The sequence below is a fragment of the Lygodium microphyllum genome, chromosome 17, assembly GCF_053477565.2.
Source record: "Lygodium microphyllum isolate KBCC chromosome 17, Lygodium_microphyllum_v1.1.10, whole genome shotgun sequence".
NCBI lineage: Eukaryota > Viridiplantae > Streptophyta > Polypodiopsida > Schizaeales > Lygodiaceae > Lygodium > Lygodium microphyllum.
The window spans coordinates 88,750,905-88,775,220 of NC_141151.1; the positions used below are offsets into that span (position 1 = coordinate 88,750,905).

General features: G+C 40.0%; 1 protein-coding gene across 1 annotated transcript in view; it reads right to left on the reverse strand.

Annotated features, from left to right (window-relative positions):
• The window catches only part of LOC148022125 (protein CLT2, chloroplastic-like), a 44,687-nt gene extending 31,479 nt beyond the window's left edge, over positions 1–13,208 (reverse strand). Inside the window, exons 1-4 of the mRNA XM_087697769.1 lie at positions 11,693–13,208; positions 9,955–10,100; positions 9,795–9,832; positions 9,571–9,686 (exon numbers count right to left, since the gene is read on the reverse strand). Of these exons, the coding sequence (XP_087553895.1) occupies positions 9,571–9,686; positions 9,795–9,832; positions 9,955–10,100; positions 11,693–12,147 (755 nt within the window). The 5' untranslated portion in view covers positions 12,148–13,208. The remainder of the gene's footprint in view (positions 1–9,570; positions 9,687–9,794; positions 9,833–9,954; positions 10,101–11,692) is intronic.
• Positions 13,209–24,316: the final 11,108 nt, after the last annotated feature.

The window sequence follows — 24,316 nt, forward strand, 5'->3', positions numbered from 1 at the left end:
ATCACTTGCAAATCCATCCAATGCTAGTGCCAATGCTCATGTAGCCAGTGACTCACTCAAATATGCAACTATCTCATGTTTGATATATGGATTCCATTTCCCAATCACATCTCTAAATTCTACTTTGCAGTATTCTTGTGTTTTCTCATTCCTTTCTCTTGTCTTGTGTTCAACAATCTATTTCAACGTTCTTTCATACTTTCGTTGCTACATTCACTTCTGATATTATCAATGACTACTCTAGGTACACTTGGGTGTATGGTTTGAAGGACAAATCGAATGTATTTACGTACTTCAAAGATTTGGTTGCCGAATTGGAAACTGAAACTGATTTGAAAGTGTAGACTCTTCGCACGAATAGAGGGAAAGAGTACATGTCTAAAGCCTTTGATTGCTAGCCCATGGCATTGCATATCAATCTACAATGAGGATGACTCCTAAACATAATGGAGCTGCAGAACGTGAAAATCGTACTCTTATGGAAATGACTAGATGCATGTTGAAGAGCAAAGAGCTGCCTCATAGATTTTGGCTTGGAGGCCTCATGTGTGCAAGTCATGTTTTCAATCATGCTCCCACAAAAGCATTGAAGACCATAATCCATTACACCAAATGAGACATGGTATCGCAAGAAGCATAGTGTGGATTACTTTTTTGTTTTTGGTTGTGTTACATAAGCACATGTATCCAGAGAGCTTCGTGAAAAGCTCAATGACAAGGCAGTAAAATGCACTTTTGTTGGGTATAGCATGACAAGCAAAGGGTATAGGGTGTATAACCATTCCACATGCAATGTTTTTATGAGTAGAGATCTGATATTCTCTGAAAATTCAGCACATATGCATACTGAATTTGAAATGTCAACAAAAATAATCCCTAGATGGCTGTTGCAGACTCTTAAAGAGAGTCGTATGGATACTCCTTTGCCTCAACGCACATATTCCAAAGCTAGAAATACAAGAAGGGCACCTTTTATTGATACCAACCATCTTATTGATGGTGAGGAAGTATGTGCTTTTGCTAGTACTCTTTTGGATGAAGATGAGCCCACATGTTTTGAGGATACACGATAGGGTGTGCATTGGGTGTAAGCCATGAGTGATGAGATGAGCTCTATTGAGCAAAATAATACCTGGAGTCTTGTTGACTTGCCGGCCATTGGCACACATTATGCGCTCTATTGAGCAGAATAATACCTGGAGTCTTTTGACTTGTCGGCCATTGCACACATTGGGTTTACAAGCTGAAAAGGAAATTTGATGGGTCCATTGACAGATACAAGGCAAGGCTGGTTGTGAAGGGATATGCTCAGAAAAAGGGCATTGACTATGAGGGGACATTTGCTCCTACATCCAAGATGACCATTATTAGATGTGTAATTGCTATGGCTGCCCATTTTAGTTGGGATGTACATCAATTGGATATAAAGACAACAATTCTGAATGGAGATAAGAGGATGTATATGTTGCACAAAATCTAGGCTTTGTTGTGCAAGGCCAAGAGCACAAGGTTTGCAAGCTGAATAAAGCCTTATATGGCTTAAAACAAGCTACACTGCTTGGCTCCAAGATAGATGCATTTTTTACTGCACACGGGTTCCAAAACAGCCCAAGTGAACCAAGCCTCAACATCAAGAAAGGGGTGATTTGATCATCATCATTCTTTACATAGATGATATGCTGCTTACTAAACCGAATGAGAGAAAATTTGCAAATTTCAAGGCTGAATTGCAGTCTACTTTTGATATGTCAGATATAGGCTTTTTTTGAGGATTCAGTTCACCCAAAATCAGCATGGTATTGTTATATCCCAATCATAGTATGTTCAGAAGTTACTAACATACAAGATTGTAAACCTATGAGCATACCTATGGAAATAAGGCTGAAGCTTTCAATGCATAATGGCAATGATCTATCAGATGTTGCTATTTAGAGCTAGGTTGCTAGTTGTCTCATCTATTTGTGCAACACCTGTCCTGACATATAGTATACAATATCACAAGTGAGCAGATATATAAATAGTCCAAGGACACTATATTGGCAAGTTGTTAAGCGCATTTTTCACTGTTCACAAGCATAGTTGTCAAGTACGAAAGGTACAATATGGTACGGTACGATAAAATATGGTACTAAATGGTACGTTAAGGTATAGTACAATATTTAAAATGGAAATAGCCATTTCATTACAAAATAAGATGAATACATGAGGCTGTGCGCAACATGTGATACATCATACCACTAGAGTCTAAAAACTAGGACATACATGGAGAATGAATCATAGTGGCATGTGGATGCAATGATAGTAGATACAAAAAAAATAGAGACCTATGAATCTATAGACTATGATGAGGCATCACTATCATCATCATCAAAACCACCTGAGTGCTCATCAAGAGAGTCTGAAGATGACTCCTCGATATCGAATGATGAGACACTCATACTCATCCTCACTAATGAGGTTACCATCATCATTAAATGATGGCTTCCTAGGCACCAATTGTGTATGCAAGGGGGGGATGTCATCATGAGGCATGGGATGGGAGCTACTAGAGCCTCGCCTTACCAGTGTCTGAAAGCCACTCGAACCACCCCTTCTCAATGTCGAAGAGCAGTAAATGGCCATGCCCTTGCTACCACCTACTCGAACTCCTCACCCACGAGCACGCTGATTGTGAGTGTCACAAGTATCTACTGCTATAAGCTCTCTATAGAGCTCTACAAGATCATCTCCTCCTCCTCATCCATCTCCTAATGGATACTTGGAAGAGTGTTGCCCGTCAACTTAAATGCATCAACATTCACCTACACAATGTACATGATTGTAAATACTAAAGTCTAAATTGTAAAGTATAAACTTTAAAGTTTAAAGCAACAAATTTTAAATTTTATGGTTAAGTATTTACTTGCTTTGGACTACCCATACTTAACCAATAGAGCAAGTAAATACTTAACCATAAAATTTTATGCATAACCAATATACTAGCCACTCTAATTGTCATGTCACGTGTGCTAAGCCAATTGCGAATCTTTGTGTGAATGAGAGAATAGGCACTCCAGTTTCTCTCAGATGCACCCAAAGAGCAAGCTTGAGCAAGGACTCTCATAGCTAAGGGCTAAAGGATCTCCAATGCGTATCCAAAATTTTGCCACTAAAATAGAGGCTTCACAAGCAACTCTCTCATCCAACAAGTGGGAGAAGCAAAAGCCACATGCCCTCTCTAATCCCCATAGCATCCTAGCTCGTCCAACATTGTGGTTGTCCACAAGGACCACACGAGTCAAATAAGTAATCTGGTCCGAACAGAGCACTCTATCATCCATGGCCACCGATGACTTGTAAGCCGGATGTACCAATGCATCAAAACCATGGATGGCTTATGCATCCATGCCCATCTCCTCTCTGCTATCTCTAGAACATGTGCACTCTGTCTCTATAATCACCGTCCAAGCACGTGCCTCCACCAATGCCGCTCTAAAAAAGTGAATGAGAAGGCCCATGGTGAACCCCTCACAATCATTCAAACGTAGCACCCTATAAAAGGGAGTCACAACAATGACAATGGCACAAGCTTTCAACCAAATCTACTCATTAAGACACAAGTGCTGCATGGCTTTGGCCTCCTCTATCTCATGCTCATCCCACTCATTTCATAGAGTGGATACCACTGGCTAGCGCAAGGGGACCACACCTCATAAAGGCGCTCCAACAACAACCACATGTAAGCAAACCGAGTTGAAGAAGGCTTCTTCAACTCAAGTGTACTATGCTCACAATACATCACAAGCACCTTTACCTTTACCATGAATAAGGTGACAACTGATGTAGCTTTGCAAACCACCCTCTTCACCCACTTGAGCTTCCCGATGTCCTCCATGAGCAAGTCCAAACAATGACTTGCATGGGAGTTGCACTTCTTTGTGTCCCTCTCCACATGGATAGCGTGTAAATTGAAGGCCTCGTGCTTCTCACAAGTTAGGGTGCCAATGTCAGTTGGAGAGGCCCGAGGGAGAGTGAGAGAGAGAGAGAGAGGGAGAGAGATGCTGAAGCCTTGACTCGTGAAAGTTGAAAGAGAGGGAAAGGGTTGGAGTGAAGTTGAAAGAGCAAGAGTGAGAGAGAGGGGATGGGAGACTTAAGCCTCAAGCCTTGATAGGGTGCACGAAAGAGGAGAGAGAGAGAGAGAGAGAGAGAGGCTAGAGCTTCACGAATCACAAATAACCACCGAGATTCAAGATCCAAGAGAGGGAGGTGAGAATGGCAAATGCTTACTAAATTGGTGTGGAAGAATGGAGGAGAGGAGCACCTTTTGTAGATGAGAGAAGAGTCATACAGTCAAAGAGGACTGCCGGTTGGATGGAACCAAGTGGAGTTCGGAGAGGAGTGCATAGCCAGAAAAGGGGGTGGGCTGAAGTATCCAAGGCTTCCCGCCTCCTAAAATGCCACACACGATGACACGGACCCAAAAACATGCAAGCAGGAAGGCACAGGAACACGGAGAAACATGTCAAACACGGTGGCCAAAAACGGCATATCTGACAGTACGAATTTGTACAGATACGTACCGTATCGTATGGTACGAGTAGTACCGTACAACATACAGATGCAACTATATTCGCAAGGAACACAATCATATGGTTTGCTATTTTCCGAGGGGAGAACTTGCAAATGTATGCTTACAATGATTCAGATTGGATTGGTGATCACAATACAAGGCAGTCTACTAGTGGACATTGTTTTTTTCTAGGCCAATCATGCATTTCTTGGCTAAGCAAGAAGCAGCCTGCTATGGCTACCTCATCTTATGAAGCTGAGTACAAGACGGTTTTCACAGTGACAATCGAATGTGTTTGGTTATACCTTGTATTGACTGACCTACTGAGCTAAAAATACATTAGCTTGACTTAAACAGCCCCAAAACATGCTTAATTAATGAAGAAAACCTTTTATTTTAAAAAGAAACATGATCCTAGAGAGTTACTGTGTCCCACATACAAAACCCTAATTTGAGTGTCCCAAACTTTCTATAAATAGGCATGCAGCCCACCACCCTCCCTAATCTCGTTTTTGTAGATTTCAGGTCTTTCAGCTTGTTGTTCACACCCCGAACGCGGAGGACATTGCGGTCCAAGCTGGCCATTGCTGTCTACAATACCCCGGCACATGTTTCCAGCCTACCACAAGCTGTTCAAAGCTAATTTCAGCCTGTTGACTACTATTACTGATCTCCTCACCTGCGTTTTTAGTCTTTCTCTCTCCTGCACTGCCGTCTACATCACATCCAACCTTCCGACACTCTCTCCAACTCATTACCCCTACCCTAATCCTCAAGATACAGGATTTTGTGATACATTATTCATTCTCTGCATAGTGTGTTTGCTGCATGAGCATTGTATATTTAGCAGTCATTCATTTCATTATTATTTGTGTTTATTGTCTCTGAGTTACCCTAACCCTGGTTGTGTTCTGTGTTATCAATTTTTGCTTTGTCATACGATTGGTATTGTGTTTTTGTGTTTAGAGCATCTCCTCACATGGTATGAGCCAAGTTCTCTTTGAAAAACCTTGGACTTGATCAAAGAGCTCATTCGCAGAAGCAAGAACAACAAAAGGTTCAAATGACTTCGAACACCGAAACACCGCTCCAGACTCCACAGCCAAGCATGTCAAGGAAGGAGCAAGAGTGGGCCTCCCAACTTGCCCTTGCTAGATTTGGCATGGGTGAAGAAACTTCGGACTACCATAAAGTCCATCAACCGTACGAGATTTTAGCCCGTTGAGTACGATCTCATCCTTATGCATAGGGCTTAGCAGCAGATTGAAGGTAAGCCAGAGTTTCCTCCTTTAGATTCGATGCACAAAACTATTGACCATGCCGGTACGACGGATCTCCACTTTAGACTAGTCATCCTCAAGTGGAAACTGGCATGAATTACATATCACTTCCATCTTACTTCTTTTCTCTAGTGCCAAGTATGCAAGATCTTGTTTCTCATTCTATGGTATCTTATTCTTCTATTCGTCATGGTTCGGGAGATCCTCTTGAAGAAGGGGTAATACATAACATTTTTTGGTTTGGAAGTAATGAGGAAGATAGATATTTCTTTGAAAACTCCAAACAAGGTAAGAAAAGAAGCAAAAACTTGTAAATATCCTTTCTCTTCCTTTTCCTTCAAATAATTTTGTTTCTCATTGTCATACTAAAGTAGGTACATCTCATTTTGTTGCATTTAATGGACAAAAGGGACCAATGATGTTTCCCACATCTTCACCCATCACAAATCCATTTGGACTCCCACCCATCCCTCCCTCATCTTCCACTGCACATTCCTTTCAGCCTCCATTAAGTGCATTAATCAAAGGCAAGCGGCACACAGCCAAAATCCAAGTCTCAGACCCCCACAACCCAACAAGGTAAACCCCAGCAAGGGGAGTAGGGTGGTGGCAACCAATCTCAGGGGCCGTGAAAAGCTCAGTCTCACACTGTCACCAATCAGTCATCATAGTCAACAACGTTCCCAATGCTAGAGGGCTTGTCTAATTGGTCAACAAAGGCCCACATCGTCTCTTTAGAGGCATCACATGTGAGTCTCATCCATATCTCAGTTGTCTTCCGAGAAGACGGTCGCAGAGGACCACTTGTCACAGCCGAGCACTTCAGCTCCTACTTGAATGGTGGATAGTGGAGCTACACATCACATGACGCCTACAAATGACCACTAAACATCCTGCGATTGGGAGAGTTAGAATAGGGAACAACTTCTTGGTCAAGATTCAGGCTTGTGGTTGCATCAGTTCTGCCACTGATGAGGGCCAAGATCGCGCTGTGCTGGATGACGTTCATCATGTCCCCTAGCTTGGGGTGAATTTATTGTCTATTCAGCAACTTTGTCACTTGGGACAAGTAATCTTCTTTACATCGACCGCAGTCAAAAGTCATTGGATGACAAGACTAGTTTTGTCGTTGCTCGTGGTAAGGCACAACCTAATGGCCTCTATCACCTGACGCGCTTTCTTACCATACTAACACCCAAGAACTGGTTGTTCCATCGCTTCCAGGCTTTAGCCACTACACGGGAGCCTTTGAGCATTGAGCGTCTCTCGCATTATCTCTTAGGACATCTTGGATACGACTCTCTTTAAGAGTTGTTGTGTCACCATATGGTTGATGGCATTCCCTACCTGAAGCTATCTCAAGAGGTCTGTAAAGTATGTGAGCTAGGTAAACAGCAATGTATCCCCTTTCCATAGTGGTCCACACATTGAGTTGAGGCTCCATTGAGATTGATTCACATTGATCTTTGTGGCCCAACACCCACTGCCACCTTAAATGGCACGCTCTACTTCTTTTTGATAGTGGATGATTTCTCTCGATACATGTGGGTGTGCTTTCTCAAGCACAAGTCTAATGCTTTCACCTATTTCAATGCTTGGGTGCCGAAAGTTCATGACCAAACTAGACGCCATGTAGGTACCATGAGGAGTAATAGCGGTGGCGAGTTTATCTCCCACGAGTTTTCTGAGTTTCTACAAGAGCATGGTATTTCTCGTCAGCTCACCTCTACCAACTCCCCGTCCCAAAATGGAGTCATAGAGAATAGGAACCGGACAATTTTGAACATGGCACACTCTATGCTGTTTGCAACAAAGCTTCTCGATCACCTATGGGTTGAGGCTGTTAGAACTGCCATATACATCCTCAACCGATGCCTGACCACACTAGTCCCTCAATAGACTCCCTACGAGGCATTCTTTGGCAAGAGGCCTATTATTTCTCACTTCAGAGTCTTCGGAAGTCAGAGTTAGTTTAACTCCAGTTGAGTAGAGATAGGTCTAAACCTATTGTACTCTCATTCTATCATTCTAGTACTTGCATTTTTTAAGTATGGGACTGCTGCCACTCTTGCTCACTATCTTGTGTTCTCACACACACACACACACTCTCTCTCTCTCTCTCTCTCTCTCTCTCTCTCTCTCTCTCTATTTCCAATACATGCAACCATGGACACATCCCATCTCTTTATGCTCCATGTGTATATTCATTACCACATCAGCATGCCATATCATCATGACATAATATTGTCATGTTTATAGCCAAATGTATTCTCTTGGAATCCTCTTTCCAATTATGTAATTTACATTATTCTTGATCATCTCTCCATTGAAAACTCTCATTCTAAAATAGATTGGCCCTCCACTGAATACTCTCATTCTTGATCCATTTCATTGTTGGCCAATCCATCCATTATTCACCATACAATCTTGTACACACCTCATTGCTCTACCCTCCGTCAATACATTAGGGTTGGCGTTACAAAGGTAGCATACAAAGGGCTATAACACTAATGCCCAAAATGGTCTGAAGGGAACCCTAGTGCCCCAAAGCTTCAAGAAGACCATTTGATGATCTTCAAAAATAATATTCTCATACCCCATACTACCGAACATGGCAAAAGGTTGAATTTGGATGCCTTGATACAAGTAGCGTGTGGCCTCAAGGTGTGTATAGTGGCTAGGAAAGCAATGCATCCCAACAGATTGCCTTGGCCTTCCCCCAAAACCCAAAAAAGAGCACCCTGGGTGGGGCGCAAATCCGCAGTTCCCCTCGAGGTAAACGCTTCAGAGGGATTGGCTATTGGGTGAATTTTGAAACAACAAAGATGTCAATCTTCATATACTCTAGGATCACAAGTGGTAATGGCTGGGACAGTGAGCACATAGCTAACACCTGCCATTTTTAGACTATTCAGGAATTATTGGCCAGTCCCATTTTGATTATTTAGCATGGCTAGTAGGTGCACTAGCAATGGGACCAGCATTGGTGACCTTGCGAAGGAGAGACAGTCAGAAGTCTTAGGATTGAAATGAGGCTCCAAAGAGACTTAAAGAGTAGAGCTGTGGAGCAGCCAGTCACCTCTTTAGATCACCTATTTCTTCTAGCTCCAATAGTAGTTCACTCGCTTAGGTGGCAGCTGGGGCAGCTACCATAGACCTCAGCTGAGCATTGCTTGTAGAGTTGTCCAGCTGCTAGCATGCGACACAGTTTTTCCAATAACCCTGGAAATGGGTGACATTACTTAGGGCAGTTTGCTGCTCCATTCAAAGTTGTGACCCTCACCAGTAATATGATGTGTCAGAAAATCACCAGTTGACAAGATCTCCATCTGGCAATCAGGTCTCCCACATGCACAAGTGAGAGAGCAAGCTCAATATTTGGATAGGATAATAACATCACAGATTTGGTCTGCAGATGCATGGGGGGAAGCAATTCTCTGATTGATGCAGTCCACTTTGGATAAAGATCATTCACACTCCTAAGAGGAACGGGAAAGCATACAGAATGCATTCTAAAATGAGCAGGTCTTTTTCAGGTTAGAAGAACCAACGTTGTATCCCTTGCGAAAATGGTATTACAGAGTGCACCAGAGACCATGTATCTCTTTCGTGCTGAGAGGGTATTTATACTTCATAAGGGACACTTGCACTGTAAAGGCAATGTCAACACCACCTCATAGCACACAGTTGTAAAGAACACACTCACATATTAATTAGTACACAATCATAAAGAGCACTTACCCTGTAAGTGCAATAATAACTCCAGTAAGCACCATAGCACACCCCACAATTTGACCCATGTTGTAACGTCTTTTCAGAAAGACTGTTGAAAGAGCAAGTTGCCACACCAGGAAAGTCTGTACAATGTATGATTGAGCACAGTCATCAACAAGAAGGATGACAACAGTGTGATTTCCATAAGCAGTGAATAGTCACTCATATTTAAGCTGCAAAAAAAAACCAACCTGAAGCAGAACTGATATTGATGCTCCAGGAAGAACAGCTGCTTTGTTCCATGAACATAAACAGAAAATGCAAAAATAGAAGTGAGAAACTTATATTTGCAGAAAGTATTTAAGTATGGTTAAAATGCAACACATTCTGATGCACGGAATTCTTTATTACCTGCAGCTGCCATGCCAGAGGCCACACCGAGAGCTTCAAGAGCACCCACTAATATGAAATGAGTCTTTGGTATTTCCAACATTTCATCTGTAACAATACCTGCTTGGTACCGCATATACAAGATAGAAAAGTACACAAGTACATACCTGTGCAAGGTACAGCAGCAAAATAAATTAGGGCAAAAGGATTTTCACCTGTGAAATCCAAAAGACTAGTTCCTCTCCACCACTAGAATTCCAAAACTTTCAAAGTCTATTGTGTGACATCCTCATTTCTAGAAAATTACTTGGAGATTTTCCAAACAAAGACTAAGAACAAACAATTATGCAACAAACCTCTCATTTCCAGATTTTTAAGGTCAATAAGACAGTATAGTCTGCACTACTCTCCTCCATCCAAGCATATTCATCAACCACTCTTACCTCACGACTTGTCCTTCACTCCACATGTCATAGTTTTACACATCCTTGCACAAAACTCAGTGTCTAACCCACTGTTATGTCTATGCTCACTATTTTTTGTTACACAATTTCCCTTTTTGAAGGTTATACATTAAATAGGAGGACGATGTCAATTTAACCACTAAACAAGCAAAAAGCAGCAACGAACTCAACTCATACAAGATTAAATGAAAAGAGAATGTTGAAATCCCATCATAGAATGTATTTAAGTGCTGTCTCTGATAGCCTGGGCATGCTTATATATCTAAGGAGGGCAGAAAATATGATACATAAGGATATGCATTGTAATCAGGCTGAATGCTAGGCAAAGGGACTGAACTCGTAAACTGGAATTGGCCAGTCATAGTATACATACAATGAATGCGTGAGATGGCCTTTATGTACAATGAATGTGTGAGAGTGCTTAAAAATAGGCTGATGGCACAGCGCACCACCAGAGACTGCAAAACAGGCCAACCTGACTTTGCCACATGGCAAAACTGGTTTCACTGCTGCCCAGTGTCATCTGCCATATCATCATAAAAACTGTATCTGCTTGCTTTGGATGTGGTGGAAAGGAGGCTGTGCTTCACAAACACATCCACATCACCCCCCCCCCTTTTCTCTCTCTTCCCTGTTTTGCCTGGGCCCCAATAAAAAGCTGCAACGGTCAGTGCACATCTCCATCTTAGAGCCGGATAAGACGTGAAAGCTGATCATAAATTAAATATTCAATGAAGCAAGCAAACTTGAAACACAACCTTCAACATTCAATCTTAAGTCCTTATGTCTGACAATCTATGCACAAACCCTATCAAGCGATCATAATCTTGGGAAACTCTAAACCTGCAAAACAGCCACACACATGCAGATTGCAGCAAATATTGTAAGGTTTGCAAGACTCAATTCAGGTGCTTCAACAAATTCCATTTTTCTGCTAGTAGCCATGTGGCTTTTTTGGTCCTTTGGAACAGCAATAAAGGACACCCTATCAGGCCAGTCAATTAACCCTCCAGCATATATGATTTCATCAGCAACAACATCGGACATCCAATGTTTGAATTAAACGTTGATCGTAACCAAAAATGGATCATTAGAAAGATAAGCTGAACATAAACGAAAATGTGATGTGAAACTACAAACAGACCATAAACAAGAACAAAGAAGCATGCACCAAGAGTTCAAAAAATAACTGTGGCCTTGATCGTTCGGCATATCACATATACCAATGCAAGATGTAAACTGTCATGTTCTATATGAACAGCTTGAATAATCAACTCGGAAGTAGCAGGTTTTACCCGAATGTGTTGATCAAGGCTAGAAATAATGGGTAGTTCTTCAGTGGAACAAGGGCCATCTTGTACAGCACTTTGTTAGCCACTGCACAGACAACAGTGATGGCAGCTCCGATTGCAATTTGCAATTCTTTACTTGAAAGGAATGCCCTAGCTAGTCTGAGCAATCCATCTTGTGTTGCTTCACCAACAGAGGTGCTAGAAGCCCTAATCACTGTTCGCTTGTTGCACTTCCTACCACAATTTCCCCATTTCAGAGAAATGTAGGAAGGCGCTAAAACAAAGCTACGATTACCATGTTGCTTCACAACTGGGGCTTCCCAAACGACCCTTGTAGTGATCTTATCTTTCAAAGGGGATATGTCGACTGATTGGAGGAAGTGGGTATTCTGTCTGTGCACATTGCGTGAGTCGAAAGCACTGAGATGCACTCTCTTGAGGCAAGATAGGTTGGCCATTGTGATTCCTCTGACAACGGTGGTTGCAAATTGAGAGGAATCAGACCTTGTGAAAAATTTCCGTTGGCACCTGGATGGCACTTACTGCCCAGAAAGTGGCAAGGTGGTTCATTGCAACATCTCTTCCTGGGGTTCCAGCTCTTCCGCTCCTTAAGGACTACAGTTCGACCTGGTATGCTTATAGCAAATCAAGAAAAATTTTGGAAGTTCATCCAAGCACGTCTCTCCACCAGGGGCTTGTGGTTCAGGTGGACAGCGTGCAGGTGGCCAATTCCAATTCCAATACGAATCCTTCGTCCTAGTATACTTCTGCTCGCTCTTCTTGTGCTACCTTACCGGATTCTTCTTCTTCTTCGTCCGCTAGATACTTCTTCTTTTTCTTGTTCTTCTTATAGCTCTCCTTCTTCTCCTGCTACAATGGATGTAAGGCCAGTTTCTGCTTCCTGTACTTTTATTCTCCTTCTTCCGCTACCTTGGATGTAAGACCGGATTCTTCTTCTTCTTCTTCCACCTCGATTGTAAGACCGGATTTTTCTTCTTCTACATGTAAAACCGGATTCTTCTTCTCCTCCTCCTTTTCTTCTTCTTCTTCTTCTTCTTCTTCTTCTTCTTCTTCTACCTTGGATGTAAGATTCTTCCTCCTCTACAACTACTTCTTCTTCTACTACTACTACTACTTAGTGTTCTTCTGATTATGCTCCCTCTTCTTCTACTTTGGATCGAAGGACCGGAACCTGCATTTTGTTTCCATTTTATATTTGCTTTTTCTCTTCTCCGAGGAAAGATGCCGAAGACCTTCCCGTCTCTTCTGCGCTTTCGTCCTTTCTTACGCGTGTGAGAGAGCTGTCTGTGCTAGGGTTTGGGGGTCTGCTGCGGGGCATACGACCGTGTTGCCGTCACCATGGGCATCACCAACAATCGTCACCCTCCCCGTCAAAGAAGGGTGTCGTCACCATCTGCCGTAAGACGCAAAGAAACTGCACACTGCAACTTCTGCAAGTATATGTGGGGGCCCAGGCATGCTGCCAAGTCGACCGCAGCCCCGTTTCCTCGCTACAAAAGCCATGTGGGGCTTCAATGGTTCGAGGATGAATCTCGCTTTTAAGAGCTTGCATCAAAAGGATCCTTTCTGTCTATTCCTAGCTTTATTTATATAACTTTGTTCAGCTTGCCCTTCTTTTTCCTCCTGCTAGATTCTGTAGGTCTCAACTTTCTAACGCCTCAATCATTCCATTAGCCTTCTTCCATTAGAGCCCCTTCACATGCTCACAATTCTTCAATAGTGACCCGAGCACATGGATTCTCGTAGATGGCACTATCGCACCGCCAATCACCAAGCATGTGGTTGGCACAACCACAAAGCCGGTCCCTATTATCTTGACCTCAAAACAACCCCTTCTAGGCTCCATCATTCCATAACCCTTCCCTTAGTAGACATTCACATGCTCATGTTTCCTCCATAACGACCGAGACATCTAGATTCTCATAGGGCATAGTCACGCCACCAATCACCTTTATCTTGGCTTCAATCCTCATCTCACCCCCCCCCCCCCCCCCCCCTTTCCCCCAAAACCCCACCACCTGAGCACCCACCCACCCCATGGTCCAACCACATTAAAAAACCCCAAGAAAACAGCCCATCCAAACTAAAAAGAGTGAAAAACAAAACAAGAATTATGTAAGGCTCAATCATGCAATGACCCTTATTGCATAATGCCTTTGAACCTTCATATTAAATTATTTGCATCCCTTCAAAAAAGGAAAGGCAAACATGTTCTCATTTCTAAAAAGAACATGCATACTACAAAAATATATGTGCATCACATGCTTTTGTCATTTTGAAATCAAAGTTAACATCAAAACTAAAAAGAACATTCATACTAAAAAATATATATGTTGTGGAATCAAAGTTAACATCAAAACTAGTTTGACTTGCTACGCTTTTCCGCACAAGTTTTTTTATATCATATAATAACTAACTATTATGAAATTGGAAAACCCCATACCCAAGTATTATAACTAACTATTGTTATGAGATCCAAAAACTAGTGCACTATCCATTACGAAACCAAAAAACTAGTATACTATTTATTCTAAATTCTAAAAAACAATCATAACTAACTATTAAGAATTTGAAAACCTTCTATCCAAAAAATTTCAAGGTTTTTTAAAGTTCATTTTAAGTTGAGCCTCGGTTAGTCATGAACAACAATTGTGCAATGGACAAATGATTGGAATGCTTCTCATTAGCAAGTGTCAAACTCATAAAGTAAAAAAAGACCAATGTATAAAGTTCATGCACACACAATCTATAGCTTGCAACATCCTAATGGTGCAAATCTGTTGATTATCAAACAAGGCAATGCCTACTAGCCATTGAGTAGACATTGCCTTGTTGATTATCAACAAAGCAATGTCTACTAGCTCTTGAGTGACAAAAATGGAAGATCTAGCAACCTTTGGATAGTGCAACAACCACTTGCTCAACTAGAAGGGTGTGTGGGTGAGTTTGACAAGATTACTAAATTGAATCCCTTATTAGCTTATAGGCTCCACTATGTGCTACTCTACCCAATGACAATAATGAGATTCCACCTTTGGGTCCAAACTACCCTTTTGGGTGAAGAGATGAAATGAAGGAGAGTCAAGTTCTTACACATATATCATTTTGTTCAAGGCAAACAACATTTTGCACAACACATGTAGCCTTTGTTTTTCTTTTTCTTAATGAACCAACTTGGGAAAACTATATATGCAAGTGTACAAATGGTCGATATCAAATTCATCTTTTCAATTTTCATTATAATGGAAATTTGAGTCTACCTTTTAGGGCCATGAGAAGAAATATTCCTCCATAACACATGTTGGTAAGTGCAAGAATCCTCAAAAGGTTATCCTTTCAAAAACAATGTCTTGATTCTTGAAATTATTGTCACCTCATACCAAGGCAACTTTATGATAGGTGAATCTCCAAGGAGGATGTAATCAATTATATGATAGCGTTTCAAATATTACGATCATTGGTGTGACTTCATACCAAAGGCAAGTTGAATGATAGGAGAGTCTCCAAGGACTCCTACTAAGCAACGTGTGATAGTTAACTAAGTTATAATTCAAAATTAGAATAGTATATTATGTCAACATCTTGAAGGAGGGAAGACCTCACTGGTCGCTCATGCAACAAAGTGCTAAGATCACAAAGGACCACTTACTTTCATAAAAGAACTCTAGTGACATTGAAAGGTACCTATTAATGATGGAAGAGTCTCTTATCAAAACGAAAGCAAGCTTATGTCAAAAGTACCATCATAAGGTTATCAAAACTAAAGCAAGCTTATGTTAAAAGTACCATCATAAGGTAAATGATGTTATCCACTTTAAAGTACTTGTTAGTGGTCATCATTCATTTCTACTTTTTGAATGTTTTTGTCTTCACACTCCTTTGCACTTGTGTATTTCATAACTTCAAGACCCTCATATAAGATATAAGCTAAAAGGTCTTGCTTTGTCCGTGTAATATATTATGTTCATGTAGTCTTCAACTAATTGTGCATGGGAGTCTTGCCCAAAGCATGTTAATCTCATTGGCTTCTTACAAGTGGACAACTAAAATTATGTGTGATCTAATTAGCACCTTGTTTGTGCACAAAACCTTGAAGAGAGTAGCCACTTGTGTACGACCTAACCTATGTTGGCTAGATGTGATTCAATTGCTTTGCCGGAGTGTGCATCAACCATCACAATAGTGTACTATTATGGTGCAATACTTAAAAATGTTTTCAATGCCTACAACAAGACCTCCATAGTAATTAGATATGTTTCCTTTCAATAGACTTTCACTAATGCCCTTATAGATTGAAGATTTAACTACATATATTGTAAACTACAAGAAACTAGTACACTTCTTTTGGGATTTTTGTTTAAAACTCGGTGTATTTACACATTCAAGATTTATATACATGCATTATAAAGCTTAAGAAACCCATAATTTCATTTGGGAAACCAATATCTTGGCTATCCTATATCTTAATTTGCTTGCGGCTTTGGCATAAGGGAGAAAAATCCAAGGGTTTATCTCATTATATCATATGACTTACAAATTCATGACATATTGAATCCTCTCTTGAAAAATAGGTCCATTGAGAGGAGTGGATCGTGGGGATTTCATCACATGGAAAAATCTCAACGTTAAATAGGCAAATGTTTTGATGTAAGATAAGAGTTGATCATGTAATAAAATCTCGAAATATAGTGATTTTGTACAAATCATGTACAAATGATATTAAAAGGAGACTCATGGATAGAATTGTATTTGTCTTATTGTGAAGGACAAATTGGATTAACTATATGTGCCTTCATCTTAAAGTGGAATGAAAAAGGGGGTATTTATATTATTATGAATTGGGTTTAACCATATGTCATGGAATGAAAAAAGTGATCTTATGGTTTGCAAGATGTGTGAGATTGGATTTGAGTATATAGAAAGTCTTGTTTTATAGGGGGACAAAGAAAATTGTTCATTGAAACAAGGCAATTTATTTATTGCAAGATGTTGTAAAATTGGAATTGACCATATAGGAAAATCTCATTTTGTAATAAGATTAATAAAGCTGTTAATTTATTGCAAGTTATTGTGATATTGGATTTGACCATGTCACTAAATCTCATTTAATAGCGGATCAAAAACAATGGTACCTTCGGTGCAAGACAAGATTAGACCACATGGCCAAACGTCCTTGTATAATTCAAAGTCTTTATAGGATTTCAAGTTGAAAATGATCTTCCCACTTAGGAATAGTATATTGGATGTTCTACTTGAAATTTTTTGTCATATAGCCAAACCCAATGTGGGTGAATATTTGTGATTAAACCCACCATAGATTTACTCTTAATGTTTTAAAATTTTCTATCTATAGATTTGACAATGGCAAACGAGTTTTATGATATGTTCCATAAGCTCACAAGAGAGTATTCTTTTATGAAATTGGCCATATGACAAAATATCTACTTAGGGTCAATAATGCTTTGTAAATTCCCTCTTAGAGTTGGGATTATGTATTGAACCTCATTTCAAAGTAAATGAACAATGAAGGGGCTTTTTGAAAGATGGGATTGATAACATAAGAAAAGATTTAACCATATCGACAAATCCATATTCTAATGGATTCAATACAATATGCCATTTTCATATTGCAAAAAAAGATTTAATTGTATGTAGAAATATCACAATGTATTAATATGAAGCCAATACCCTAAACCAAGATTCACACCTTCATGAGTTGCACAAGAACTATGCCTCCCTCTTGCAAATAGTCTTAATTTTGGTCAAGAGTTGGATTAAGGAGAAGATTTGACCATATGGCCAAATCTCCTATTCTAATGGATATACTTATAGTATACTTCTGGGAAGATCTCATATTCTAATGGATACACTTATGATATTGTAAGAAACAATTTGACAATATGGCCTAATCTACATATTAGTAAAAGTGCACGATATGTTTCTTGTTAGAAGATCACATTTCATCCTATGGTTAAATCTTATGCTACATTCAATCTAATATGCTTTATTGCTTAAAAGAAGTTATCAATGTACATCCATATACTCATCACAAAACTATATATAATGAAATTATCAACCAATATGCAAATTTTTTACAATGCAATAATATGGAAAATTATTTAGAATGCAACTATAATTTAATGTAAAATGCTACACGACAAAGCATAATATCATGCATTAGATTTACTAATTTTGGTACTCACTCAAAGTGTCATTTTCAAGCATAGTCTTACAATGTGATCTAATTATTATATATGCATTGTAAATTTTGTGGTAATATAATAAATCTATCCACATTAAACAACCCAATTGAAGATCAACTAGCTAGACTAATAAGCATGTACTTAGGAGTCTTCTTTTGAAAGTAATAACATTTAACAAAGTACTTAAAAACCTCTTAACGGTAAGAATAATACCATATAGATGCATGACTTTTGCTAGCTCACATTGAATAAGATGTGCGCATCATAACATTCATTCTTTGAGAACTTAAAGTTAGATAATAAATTGTATAGTTGGAGAGTGAAGTTAAGGGCCCAATGTCTTGAGATGAAGCCTAAGGAAAATGAGAGGAAGACTTAATTTTGCAATTGACTTGAATGTATCTTAGAGGCTCAATTTTTAAATTAAACTTGAGAAAGAGGCCTCACCTAGTCAAATTTGGGATTAAGCATAACAAGGGAGGAGCTATAATCCTTATATCTTAGAGGCTCAATTTTGAAATTCAATGTAAGAAGAGAGGCTTTATAAAGCCTACTTGATTTTTAAAGCAATTATAAGGAGAGAGAAGCTAAATTACTCTTGGATGCTCAATTTCATAGAGTTTAAGTAACAAATTGGTAAGGCACAATAGAGAAAACATGAGACTTCTTAGAGACTCAATTTTAAAATTCAACCTAACAAGGCATGAGCTATGTGCTCTTACTAGCTCAATTCTAAAATAAAGCTTGAGGAGGTGGAAGGTGGGTATTCTTGGGACGCTCAATTCTAAAATTTAGCATAAGAAGAAAGAAGTTAAAGGTCTTTGAGAGGTTCAACTTTAAAATTGAGCTTGAATATGAAATTTTAAGTTTCTTAGATACAAGAAAACAATCCTTGTCTTAGGCTAGTGAGAGAGCAGATTGGCAAGAAAGTCTCCAAGAGGATAGCACATGTGGTGTATGTTGCCCAGTTGGACTAGATGCAAGCCAAATAGATTGTGGAGGACTCTAATGCGGAAGGGGTAGCACAAGTGAAGTCACTGATGGAGCAATGGATGTAGAAACCTATCCCTCTTATGTTTAAGAGATTGTTCAAGCCTTCTATGGCAATATGCTCAAGATATCAAATGTGAGGAAGAAGATAGCTCTCTCAACTCCCAAGTGTGTGCATAGGATTGAGATGGAACTCTCGATGGGACATATGTGCAAAATACACTATGATTTTTCTGTTGCTAGGCTTTATTTTTATTTTATGGGCAAGGTCCCCAATAATGATGAGCTCTCTAAATGGTTCCACAACACTTATCATGTTTATTGTAGTCTTTGATACTACTAGCTTGTGGTTAAGAGCTTTTACCAAGTGCTCATGGCTCTCAAGTAGAGAGAAATTGGATTTTTTCATGCTTTATTGGTTACAAGGGCAACTTGATGTGCATAGAATGCCAAGGTCCACGACCTTCTTTCCCAATGAGATCCTCCTATCAGAGTATCTCATTTGGGTCACTTTCTTGAGTTTGCATGCAATGTTCAACACTAAGATTAGAATGATTGCTATTGCTCTGGGAAAGGTCCTATATGTGCCTCTTTTACCCTCCAACCCTAGAGAAGAAATGAGGGCATTCATTCTCTAGGGAAGGATGGATGAACCATCTATGGCCCTAGAGATTATTGACAAGCATGGACTTAACATTTTCTATATGAGGTTAAGTTTGCTAGCTTACCGGATGTGTGTTGGCTAGGAATTTTGCCGATGCATCTCCCCAAAAACAAAGTTGTGATGAGGATGCTTCATGCAGCAAAGAAGCTACTAAGAACCAGTATGAGAAGGAGCAATGAATATTCAAGAATGTGGAGAGGAAAGAAGTTGGCAATGCATCTAAGAAGATAGTTGAAAGAACACCAGCAATGACAATGAGCATGAGCATGATGCAATCTAGACAACATGACATCAATTGCAGCCTGTGATGATTACAATCGTGATGATTGCCGAGTGGTGTGGTGCTATACTGTTCATATGGTCTGCTTTGTAGTCACATCGTGTGTGCTATCATGATGATCGTCACCCTTTGATCATGTTATAGACATCTCAAGTTCACCTCAAATACTCTTTCGAGATAAGGATGGTGTTGCAACTCTGTTGATGTACTAGCACATGATTTGCAAGATACTATCATGATCAAGATGCAATTATGAGTACATATTCATAACATAGCCCTATATTAAGATTAAGTGCAAGTGCATTTTTGGGGTATGGTTGTAAAATGGGCCCATCTTACTTGATGGTTAGCCATTCGTAGGGTGGCCATCTTGGCAATCATGTGGATGGTAGGGATGAGAAACTTGACCCTACATAATTTTACTCCTTGATGATGGTTGCAAGCACACTCATTGATCATATGGATGACTGTCTATAGGATTGTGAGGGGATGAAAAGTAAAGGGATAAGGATCGTGATTATGAGGGTTGGCTAGGGGAGTAGTAGCTATGGTAGTGGTTAGGGGCAATTGGAAGGTAAGTTTAGTGTGGTGGTAAGGAGGGTATGAAGGAGTTTTAAGGTAGGACGGGGGATAGGGAGACGATAGTCACTAAAGTAGTGCAAGTGGAATAGGGGTATGGCATAGTAAGTCACATAATGGATAGGTGTGAAGTAGGGGAGTGGTGAGAGTAAGAAACAAGGTGGTGAGATTGCCATGACATGTTAGGTGGAGTTTGTGAAGTGAGTGGTTCATGAGAGAATACGTAGGGTGTGAGGTGAGGAGGTGTCTATGTATATGACATGAAGGGGTGAGGTATGGTGAGTGGATGAGAGGAATATGGTGAGAGTATGAGGTGTGATGAGTGGATGAGAGTATGGTGAGAGTATGAGGTATGGAGACATGCAAAGGTGGCGGTCACAATGAGGGGATTGTGTGGTGATGGTGAGGGGATATGTTTAATGGTGGTTACGTGAGGCAAGGGATCAAAAGAGAAGGTTTTCATTGGAAGGATTGCATACTGAGTGGTATCAAAGATGTGTAATGTAATAAATTGTGTGCTAGGTGGTCCAAGATATTGTGTTGCATATGTCCTATTATACCACTCCATCAACTATCTGATGCTTTTAAGCTACTCAAGGCTATGAATAAGGACAACATTGATAAGCTTCCAAATACATCTTGCTTGCACAAGGCTGGTAAGAGCTTTTGCAAGCTCTTTCGACTGCTGGACTTGATGGAAGGCTTATTGTTTGAAGCACTTCATTCGATTTGGCAATGGTTGTGGTTACCTCTCACATAGCCTATACATCTTGTGTACTCATCGATTTATCCATTCTTCTCCCAAACCACATGAAAGTAAGAATAAACAAATTGACGAGGGTGTAGGGAACTTAGCGCCTTGTCTTCTCCTCAACACCATAAATCAAAGGCTCGATGGTGGCTCTACGATTTGTATGGTGGTACTTGATCTGCCACCTCTACTCCATGCTCCCAATCCAATCTGCAAGCATCTGATCTATGAGAGGAAATACGAAGAAGAAGAGAAGCAACCCAAACCTCTCCTTTGATCCACCTCTCACCTAAGAAGGGGAAGAAAAGAAGAGTGCACTCAAGGAAGGAGTTTCACCTCTCAAGTCCCTTACTCTCTCCCTCACTCTCAAGATGGAACACAAGTAGATAGAATAGAAGCAAGAGGAAGAAGCATGCTCTAAAGTTTGCATACCAAAAGAATGAGCTTAGCCATTCACTTTCCAATTTTTATGCATGGGTTTTGAGGTTGGGCTTCCACTTAAGTTGGGCACCCTTCCCTCCTATTTGGATGTTGGTTTGTCTTCCCTAGTTTATGCATATATGCTTAGATCATATCGATGGTCATGAAAGTGAATGAAAGCTAGTGCCCGCACCCTTGCCAAGCTATGGGTCTTCTTGGTAGAAAATATTCCAACTTACATAGGTGATGTGCTTGGCTCTTAAAATAATATTACAAATAATTGTACAATGTTGTGACGCCATGCATTCACACATAAAAAACCAAGATTGTGGAGTTTAAATAAGAAGGTGTCACTTTTATGTGGTTTACTAGTTTCTTAGTAGTTGATTAAGAGGAGAAATAATGTGGTTCATTGTTTTTCTTGGAGAGGAAGTAAATATTCAATGATATTTTGGGATACAAGATTCATGTGGAGCTCAAAGTGTTGTATGTTGAGTGCATTGAGATGATGGCTAAATCTTTGAGTTGAAGAGTTGAGGAAAGTTTGGTGCATGTGGCTTTAATGGTTAAGGATAAATTCCCTTCTAAGGGTGTTGATTTGATGAAGTCTAATGTAATGAGGTAGGGCTCAATTAATGGGCTTAGGTCATTCATGTGTGAGGGGGGAATAAATGCAAAAAGGGGAGAAAAGAAGCAAAGGAGGAGATATATTGGAGAAAGGCAAACAAAGCATGAAGGATTGCATGCTTATGGCATGTAAAAAAAGAAGAAAAAAAGCTAATGTCAACGAGAAGAAAAAGCAACGGGGCTTGTGGATAACCACCCATGGGATTGTAAAGAGGGCTGGCTCAACCCTTCTAAACATGATAGAGCTTTTTGAGGAGATGGCATGAGGGACCTGGTACATCTAATTTTGTAATGTGATCTGCAAGCCTCCAATGAAGGAGATAATTGTATGAGGGTCATCAACTTGCTAGAAAAGGAGAAGCCACCATTATTTTGAGAGCAGTAAAGCTGAAAGAATCAAGTTGTGGATGTTAGAAGGGCACTAATTGAGAAGATGTGAGAGCATGTTCCTGAGTCACCATTCTTGATCATGAGTTAAGGAAAGAAGTAGAAGGTTAATTATGCACCTATTATCGAGCTCAATGAAGATGGGAAGGAGGTTAGTCCTCACAACTCTCAAAATATGTTATATGCACCATGGTATCTAAAGGTAGAGAGGATATGTGATGACTACGTGCTACTGTTGTTGAGGTCCTTATTGAAGACATGCAAAGTGGAGAATACGTTGATGAACTTGAGATTGTTGACAAAAGGAGAAGGCAAATAGTGTAAAAGAAGCAGACAGATTGCTTGGAAGAGAGAAGAAGAGACAATGATGAAGGATAGATGCACTAAGTTTGGAGGTGTCACTAGTGTCGAAAACTTCAAAAGAGAGGCATCTCACCATCTTTCTACAATATTTGGGAAGTTAGCTTCTAAAAGGTCTTGAAAGTTGATGGCGCATTGAAGCGCTAACTTTGTTGCTACCCAAAGCAATGTCATCATTGCCAACTAAATGAGGAAGGACACCGTCATGAAATCATTGTTGAAGTTGAGGATCACATAGTCACACTCATGGATTAATGATTAGCCTCCCCTTACCTTCATACTCTTTACCTTATATGAATCACAAGAACCAAACTTGTTTCGTACACACACTTGTGTCTACACACATGTAGCATCTTATCTTCATATGTTACTCCTCTGTTACTGTTTAGAAGAGGCAATGATCTATATATCAAGCTATCATTGACTTGAACTTCTTAGAGGTGCTTCTATAAGTAAAAAGGATTCTCACATGTTGCAATTTAGTGACTTCTTTCATCTTGCTTCATACCTGATCCTCCATGGATTTGTTGCGTGATGTGATTGCCCTTCGACAACGATTGTGGACATTGGCTGAAAGTTATTGTATTTGTGCCTTTTGCTTGACTTGCACTTCTCTTTGCTTTTGTTTTGCCGATTTATTCTTTTGTTTGATACCTTTCCATTTTACAATTAACATTACCCCCCTCCTATCCAAGTACCAGTTCCATGGCACTCTTCATTGGAGATAGCATGCTTTGGCTTACACTGACAATGAGGAATGTTAGGTACAATTGTGGAATCATTGTGAGGAGAGTGGTGGCTATCATTGAAGATTGATTTGGATGCTAAAGTTATTGGAAACTCATTGTGGGAATCATCATTGTTCTGCATATTAGATGTAAAGCATGAAGTGATAATGTGGACTAGATGCATCTCACAGAACTAGGATCTCCTAGTGGCAGGCCATTTGGAATCAATTGGATTGGTTGAAGCTAGGTAACTTATAAAATGTTTACATGAGGTAGAAATTGTTAGCTCCCAATTTCACTTACACCTACAAGGGAAACCTCTTATGCTCTCTCCCTAGGGGAGTGCTAATTTGTTTGTGCACATAGGACATATATATGGATTGGCAGATGGGTTGAACTCCAGGAAAAAGTTAAAGCATTATCCCACACTCGAGGACCCAATTTATGCATAGGTTATAGTGTGATTATTATGTGAGTGCATGTGCTTACATAAGCTATTACATAGTTCGAAGATATCATGATGATTTAATAGGGCAGGAGAAGAACCTCAAAGTACTATGAGATCCATGGGATTCACAAACATAAGTGTGATGAGGAGGCTTTCTTTTTAATGAATA